The 8475-nt window shown below is 51.6% G+C and overlaps 1 protein-coding gene across 1 annotated transcript; it reads right to left on the minus strand.

Moving 5' to 3' along the window:
* Window positions 1-219: 219 nt before the first annotated feature.
* On the minus strand, window positions 220-7327 carry LOC142576257 (solute carrier family 22 member 7-like). Its single transcript, XM_075686299.1, has 2 exons — window positions 6751-7327; window positions 220-3288 (listed from the first exon to the last, which is right to left on the minus strand). The coding sequence occupies exons 1-2, from the start codon at window positions 7105-7107 to the stop codon at window positions 1816-1818; spliced, it is 1830 nt and encodes a 609-aa protein (XP_075542414.1). The 5' UTR covers window positions 7108-7327; the 3' UTR covers window positions 220-1815.
* Window positions 7328-8475: the final 1148 nt, after the last annotated feature.

Raw genomic sequence — 8475 nt, forward strand, 5'->3', positions numbered from 1 at the left:
TTACAGAGGCAGCAAGAAGCGGTACCCCTTGCCGAACAAGTCCATTAGCAAGGAAGAAGTTGTCGCATGGAGACAACTACAAACAGGGTCGCACCCTAACCTAAACGTGCTAAGTGAAATGCACCCCACACTATATAAGGACAAATATCCATGGTGCAATGACAAACCCACGTTATACCACAAAACGTGGGCATGTCAACAAACTGACGTAGTCCCAGTCATATCACACCCAAGTGCGGAGAAATGGGAGGAACTGCTGTCCAGCGACCGCTGAGAAGACCAGCTAGTTCTAGTGCGACGTGCAAGGCGGACAGCAGAGGCCAGCAGAGCCCTGGACTGAGGGCAGCCAGTGCCTCTGGCGCCACCATCTGTCCCTATATGAAACTCTCGGGGAAGTTTCGTGACCAGATGGAAAGCATAGAAGGACCCTGGTATAACATTTCAGAGGAAGAGATAGGAGTGGCAATTTTATTTCGTCGCATTTGCGTGTTCGTTTGTTAGGCGCAGGAATGGCTATACATGCTGTCTAGTCTACATTTTCGATACTTTGTGTTCCCGCCAGTGTAAAGGACAGTCTTGCCAAACACTTCTGATGGCTCCTTCCGGTGCTGTGCACACCACCGCGAGACTCGCGACACTACATAGCTTACTTACGACAGTAATTCTCAGTACTTTGAGGTACGATGCATTAGAAAAGTTACTAAACAAATAGCGCTTCGTTCGTTAACGTATTTAACAACAACCAGCCGCACCTTTACGAACTGTAAAGCGACAGCCATACCTTGACTGTTAAGAAAGGATGTCAACCTTTGTAATGATGCATACACCATCGCTACCTGCCTAACACAAAAGTAGCAGCGCCCACTCATGTGCGTGTTCCTCTGAAAAATGTTGAGTCAAGACGAAGCGCTGCTTCAATCATGTAGCAATAGGCCCAGCTTTCGACCTTGCTGTGGAATAGGTCACCGTTGCAGATGAGCGTTGTCAAAATGTCAAAGCAAGTTGAAAGTTGGGCAGCGGACGCTCGCCGGATAAAGTGTCAAACAAAGCTACCGCAAAGGTCGGAACACCAGCAAATGAACGCGCTAGTCTTGAACGGTGACCGCAGTCGGCCAAACAGAAAAGCAGAAAACACGGAGTGGTGCTCAGTTCGGAAATGTTTATCGCTAGTTTCGCGTGCTGCGTGTCTTGCGTCGTGTGACACGCAAAATCGGAACTGCACACGAAGACGCAGAGCAAGACCGCTGAAGCATAGCCGTGTACAAGTAGGACTGAATGAAGCATTGCCAGTTGGCTAGTTTTCCCATCTCCCAGCGTCCGTGTTATTACGGCATGTATTACCAATTCCGGTGGTGTGCCTACAGTCTTTGGACATTCGCATCGAGCAATGGGAGAGCTTTGCATTTCGTGTTCGTCGTCACCGACAGTTGTCCTCGGACACGGTGAAACACCAGCGCGTGACATACATTGGACGCAGAACAATAGACTAGCCTTTAAGGATGAAGGATCGTCCGTTTTGCATCCTTGTCAACCTTCCACGCAATGCTGCTTCGAAGCGTCGAGCCAACCATTCGGTAAACTCGTGAGTTGAGCGAGTGCTGGGGCACTAATAGCGTACATTGCGGATAGCGCACAGGTGATACATCGAATGAAAGCATATACGTGTACTGAAACGTTAACTCTCTCAGAAAAAAGATTTGCATTAATGACTGAACAATTGTCAATAATAATTATATATTTAGCAAAACACAGTGTGGAGCGTCCACGTCGTGGGCGTCTCAGAATCTAAGAACATTGCTCAACACGTTCTCGCAGTCAGGGTTCCTCGACGCTTTCGGAGCGCCCCGAAGTCTTGCATTTGTCACGCGGCGACACGCTAGACATTGATGGCCTGGCAGACGTCCTCGACTTCCTGTGAGAACGCCTGTCATGTCTGGGCGGAGTCAGCGGAGTCATGCGTGACAGGGACGCCTGGATGACCGCCTTGCGTTCAGTCTCGCTCATCGATGACCTTGGCTGCTGCTCCTTGCCCTTCTCCACGAAGGCCTCCGGCAGAGACTGGATGGCCATTACGCTCAGCAGCACGAAGATCATCATTATGAGGCTTATGGCGGCGTCGCCTTCGCTGCCGGCCACTTGCGAGAGAGTGATGACCGCCAGCACTCCGAGGCGCCCGAACGCGTACGCGATGCACAGGCCCAGGCTCCGGCTGATTGTGGGAAAAACGTCGGCGGTGTAACCGTAGTTGAGGCTGAGCGCCGCCGAAGAGACGCTCTCCACGAGCGCTTCCATCAGGGTGGCGAGCGAGTTGGCGTCGAGCAGCAGCACGCTACCCTTGAGCGCCGTGAGGAGGCAGAGCACAGCGAGCAAAACGGAGAGCGTCTCGCGCTGGCCGTGACTGTGCAGAATGCGCCACACGGCGTAGTAGAGGCCGGCTTGCGTGACCGCTTGCGCGACGTGCCACAGGTGGTTGCTGGTGACGGCGCGGAGTACGTGTCCGTAGTAGGTGAAGTTGACGCTGAACCACGACAGGAGCACGGCCACCATGCGCCGCCGAAACAGGACCGACTGGATGTAGCCGTCGGCCTTGGTCGTCATGGTGGTGGCCGCCATCCGTTCGTTTTTCGATATCTGCTTCCTGAGGGCCTTCAACGAGGCGCGCGCCTTGTCTATGTCTACGCCGTTCAAAGCGGCAGACAGCAAGATTACCTCATCGGCGTGCCGTGCGTTCCACGTCGCCAGGAGCCAGCTGGGCGATTCCTCGATCAAGTAGCACCAGAAGGTTAGCATGGCCGTGGGTAGGATCAAGATGCCGTGAGCCTGGTACCACTGCGGCTCGAGAGCGGACAGCAGGTGGATTGAAAGCCCGAGCAGCGTGGTTCCCACGGCCGTGTCCAACAGTCCGTAGAGGGCGCGCTGCTCGTTGCCTGTCACCTCGTACAGCAGGATGAACACTAGCACCTGCGCCGAGCAGGTGCAGGCCGACACGAAGAACCGACTGACGACAAACATGGTGAACCTCTCCGATATGAAGGCTCCCACGCTGAACACCAGGGCACCCACGGAGTTTCCCACGATGGCGGGCCGGCGTCCGAACCTGTCCGCCAAGAGTCCAGCCGCCGGCACAAACAGCACGGCACCCATCACGTACACGGTCTTGGAGAGCTTAAGCAGCCATTCTCTGTCGCAGACCAAGTCCCATCGGCTCACGATGCTGTCGTCTGTGTCACTGGTGTCGTACGCCCACTTCTTACAGTGTGCCACGTGTCGTTGTTGGTCGGCGCCTTTCTGCGGTTGTAAAAAAAAAATCAATCTTTATCCGTATGGAACTTTTCTTCACACATTGGGAGGGCTGAAGGAGGATTGCATTACACCTGTCATTCAGCGGTCTTTCTTCTTAGTACCGAAGCAAAATAAAGGGGACCGATCTCTGAGGCAGTGCAATCAATGGCATCGGACGGACGATCCCGATAATGCTTATTGGATTACAATTGCTCAAGTGCAGCTTGAGGCATGAGAGTTTCTATGTGTTTGTGTTCAACGCACCAAAGGCACAAGAGGCTCTTTACTAATGTATACAAAGAAAGTGTTCGGTCAGAAAAAACACAAATATGAGTATTGCGGCTCGTTCTCTTAGCGAAGTCGTTTAGAGAATGAGGTTTCATAATACTAACTGCCTTGAGATTGCGTAAATATCCTAGAGCACTTATAAAACCAAGAGCGCGGAAAAACATAATGAGCTGAGCACCACAGCTCTGTCTGTTATTTGGCGCTCCTTGTTCGGAAGATGAAATACCATCAAGCATCCACATTTGCGATACTGAAACGCATTTTCACTTAATGAATCACGCGTACACAAGACTCAAACCTTCATCTGGTGATAAAATTAAGAGCTTCCTCTAGAAAGCCATTCGAAAGCGCAGAAAGTAAGCTTTCTACATATATACAAAAGTGCTCAAATCTTGATAGTGCGTGCAGAAAGCATACTCCGGCCGCGAACATTGCCTAAATTCCAAGCGCACGCAGCCGTATTGGGACCGCCACCTTAAATATGTAATCCTGTGAACAATGCAGTAAAAGCTCCATGGAGTTCCACAACATAAAATGCCATTCATATTTACTTTGAAACTATGATATTTCGTACCTACGGCAAACGATGTTAATCACGTGTGGTTCCATCGCGCTGAGTTTTTTTAACAAATCTTTCCAAGAAGATTACGCGGCAATCTGCTCGAGCCATGACGAGAAGAATTGGTTGGGAGAAAGCGGTCGTTATAAAACCCAACCCCCGTGCTTTTGTGTTTGTCAGCTATGAATCGTTTCCGAATGCTGCTGCATGTTTCGAACATGGATGTGACTGTGATTTAACAATCTGTTGTCATCGCATTTAGGACTTCGCCGAAAGGAAATAATGTAACGCGTTTGCGCAATTTATGTGTTCAAGTGAGTCTCACTTATTCATTCAGATTTGTAATGAGAAACTTGATCCAAGGGGTTTACAAGTTACTGGGTTACCGCAGCCGTGAACAGCTATAGCAAAGTGGGTGGCTACGTCTTGTCGCTATTAGTCCAGCCACAATTCATTTGAAACATTTTTTCTGTGGGCGTGTGTTCTCGTCGAAGAGGAAAATCTCAGCGCGCTTCCACTCTTTGAAGAAGGATGACCACCGAAGCTGTGTATGTGGGCCCCTTAATGGCGAACTGCACCTCCGCCGCGGGTCGGCCCGGCATTCCACTATCATCGGGATCGGCCCACGTATGAGGAGTGTTTAACGCTTGCTTCACCTCCGCCGTGGATCGGGCCGGTATTGCACCATCTTCGGGATCGGCCCACGTATGGGAAGTGCTTAACGCCTGCTTCACCTCCGCCGGGGGTCAGCCCGGCATTGCACTATTTTCGGGATCAGCCCACGTATGAGAAGTGCTTAACGCCTGCTTCAAGTCCACCGCGATCGGCCCGGCATTGCACTATTTTCGGGATCGGCCCACGTATGAGGAGTGCTTAACGCCTGCTTCACCTCCACCGCGGATCGGCCCGGCATTGTACTATCCTCGGGATCGGCCCACGTATGAGGAGTGCTTAACGCCTGCTTCACCTCCACCGCGGGTCGGCCCGGCATTTCACTATCTTCGGGATCGGCTCATGTATCAGGAGTGCTTAACACCTGCTTCACCTCCGCCGCGGGTCGGCCGGCATTGCACTATCTCCGGGATCGGCCCACGTATGAAGAGTTTATTGCTTACCACAACGACACGAAAATTTCCTTCGACGGTAGAGGTATACAGCTTCGCTGTAAAATCACCGTACCGACTGCATATTAACAATTATATCGATGGTTGATCATTGCACTATGAGCTTTGTGCGTTCTCTGGTTAAACTATGCATCACGAGATATCGCTATCAACGTTGTTGACGTAGACCTCTCCAGTATTCTGGTAAACCGCAAACGGTAATAAGCGTACGGACGTACGCTAAAACGGTACCAGCAATAATAACGTTTGTAAGACCATCCTGTGCTTAAAATCAATAATTTTGTCGGCTAGGGAGTTAAGCAAAGGGCGGTGGGCTAATTGGCGTGGGGCGCCTGCGCTAAAACCGCAAATGAAGCAGTCATCATCATTATCATCATCATCAGTAGCCTGTTTATGTTTACTGCATGACGAAGGCCTCCCTCCGCGATCTTCCGTTACCGCTGTCTTGCACTAGCTGATTACAACTTGCCCCTGCAAGTTTATTAATTTCGTCACGTACCCGTCCTAGTTTTCTGCCATCCTCGACATTTGAGGCAGTGCCGGGTGACATATGGGTTGGGCCTCTTATGGAGTCAGAGAAGCACAGTGCAGAAATGGTTTTGAAAAAAAACACGAGAACGCAGATAAAGATTGGGTAGCTAGAGTGTACAAATGTGTTTCTCAACATCGTGATGGAACTAGCGATTAAGAAAGCTGGCGACCAAAGACAGGGTAATTGGGCAAACAAGTAGAGAACTTCGAAGCATTAACAAGAAAGTAGCAAGAAATAAAGATAGTTAATAGGACGCAAAGGATGAGGGAAACTGTACAGAACGTGAGGTATTTACAAGCACGGCAGACCTGTATAAATCAGCAAAGAAAATTTGTTGACAAAGCTAAAGGTGGTGTCTTTCTTTTTGAAGCCTGAAATGGCCACCTGAGTACAAGGTCATGTAGGAGCAAACTACTAGGAATAGGGTTAGACTTGTTCCTGCTGCATGAAAAGAATGGCCACTTGGCACATTGTAATGGAATGCGAAGGTCTCCACCTAACCAGACTTCATAAAGGGAGCCAGACTTCCAACACGCGCTTACGCTGAAAATCCTTTAGGGGCGCTAACTGGTGACTCGTGCATGAGACCAGCACGAAATGATTGGAATCCGTGAAAATAAACGGGAAAAAGGTGCGGAGGGAGTCGTCGCAGGCTTACGTAGCGTTAAACAACAAAGTAGTCATAAAGATAACGCAAATTACAATAAATGCAGTTAAACCCAATTAGCTCGTGCAGGTCAGATAACTGTCGCAAACCACATTGAAAGGGGTGGGGGGGGGGGGTGCCATTAACAAGGGTCTATCGCCCCCAGATTGTCTACGTCGCGTCCACCGCGTGCCGCCGCCCTTACAACCCCGCTCGCAGACCACCGTTTATGGTCGATTACCAAACTGTACAGAAGAAAAACCCAAATCGCTAACCAAATCGATTGCGAATCGATTAGCAGCCATAGATACACACTCACCGATAACGGCGGGTCGTAGACGTCGCACTGGCTGGGCTCGCCGTCGGGACCCAGCGGTATGGCCGCGTTCTTCCAGGCGTCCGTGGACAGGTCGTTCAGCTCGTAGGGCGGAGCGCACCAGTGGCGGAATTCGCGCGCGACGAGCTGGTCGGCCAGCGCGTGGAGCAGCAGCACCGCCACGGACAGCATGCCGGTGAAAAGGACGCGACGCTGGAAGGCGCCGTGGCCCAGGATGACGTAGATGTCCTCCTGGATCGCCTTGTGCGTCGCGGCGGTCGTGAAGCCCGTCAGAAGGCTGACTCCTTGTTGCGAAGTGCACAACTCGCGTTGCGCTTCCGAGGGCGCGGTCTCGCTCATGTCGGAAGACCGAGTCCAGCAGACGCGAAGCAGAGAGCCTGCAGACCTGCCGCATGCGCTGCTGCCTTCTGGACCGGCGTCGTTGTGCTTCTCCGAGATAGCGATGAGCGCGAACCCTCGTGGGATCGTGGAGCTCTTCTTCTTCTGCTGCTCGAGCCCGCTTCATGCACGGGGACCTCGTCGCCGCTCCCGCTTCCTCCTCGAAAGGCCTGCTTCGTGCGCACGAAAACATAGAGCAGAAATAGGCACACTGAAGAACAGGGCGCGACCAGCCATTTTCTTCATTTCTCTTTTATTATATATCTATGTATAATAAACAAGCCACTTTCCCTTGCATCAATTTCCGATTCTGCTGCGGGTAAGGTGCGCCACCATGCACGATCATGCGCCGAGACCTTTTTCAGCGCCCACTTGTCTTAGAGAAAGCTTTAAAAAATCACCTTGTCGCTTTTAATTTGAGAATAATTTCCGTCCTATGATATAAAATTGCGTCGACGTTGCCTGAGACAATAAATTCCAGAAAAATGACCACTGACAACCTCGAAAGTGGGTGCATTGGCCCCATCCACTGCAGCATTCTCCCGTATTTCCCCTCGCGTATGCCTATCTGGCGGTCCTACACCAGACAATATCAAGTTCCTCCCCGCTCCCGCTTAGAGCCAATCACGGAAGGCGCGTGGTCGACCTGCGAACCACTCAGAGCTGAGGAAATGGCGAACTCATTTATGCGGCAAACTTTGACGATGTCCCATGAAACCGCCCCCAATTCTCTAAAAGAACAAGATGCAAGCGTTAAAAAAAATTAAACTGCTGGCCGTCCGGAGAGCTCACGACATCGGGAAAGCCTTTGGCCTACCGGTGCCTACGTGGGCGGAGCCACCGACTTAGCCTGGGGCTTGTGCCCTCAGGCCCTAGTTTCTGTGGACCAAAATAAAGTTCTTACCATGCCATGCCATGGGGTTTTACGTGCCAAAACCACTTTCTGATTATGAGGCACCCCGTAATGGGGGACTCCGGAAATTTCGACCACCAGGGGTTCTTTAACGTGCACCTAAGTCTAAGTACACGGGTGTTTTCGCATTTCGACCCCATCGAAATGCGGCCGCCGTGGCCAGGATTCGATCCCGCGACCTCGTGCTCAGCAACCGAACACCATAGCCACTGAGCAACCACGGCGTGTAAGATGGAAGGGCCAGTTGTAGTGGAGAAAGTGGCTTCGAGAGACAAGCGACAGGGAATCTTCTGGGGCCCCTTCAGAGATTCGAACCCTTACCCTGGTATTACGTCAGTGGAGTCGCCAGGGGGGAGGGAGGTGGGCACATTTCGGCACGTGCCCCCCCCCCCCAAATTTCTGTGTTAGTCGCACGG

This window comes from Dermacentor variabilis, chromosome 3, assembly GCF_050947875.1.
Source record: "Dermacentor variabilis isolate Ectoservices chromosome 3, ASM5094787v1, whole genome shotgun sequence".
Taxonomy (NCBI): domain Eukaryota; kingdom Metazoa; phylum Arthropoda; class Arachnida; order Ixodida; family Ixodidae; genus Dermacentor; species Dermacentor variabilis.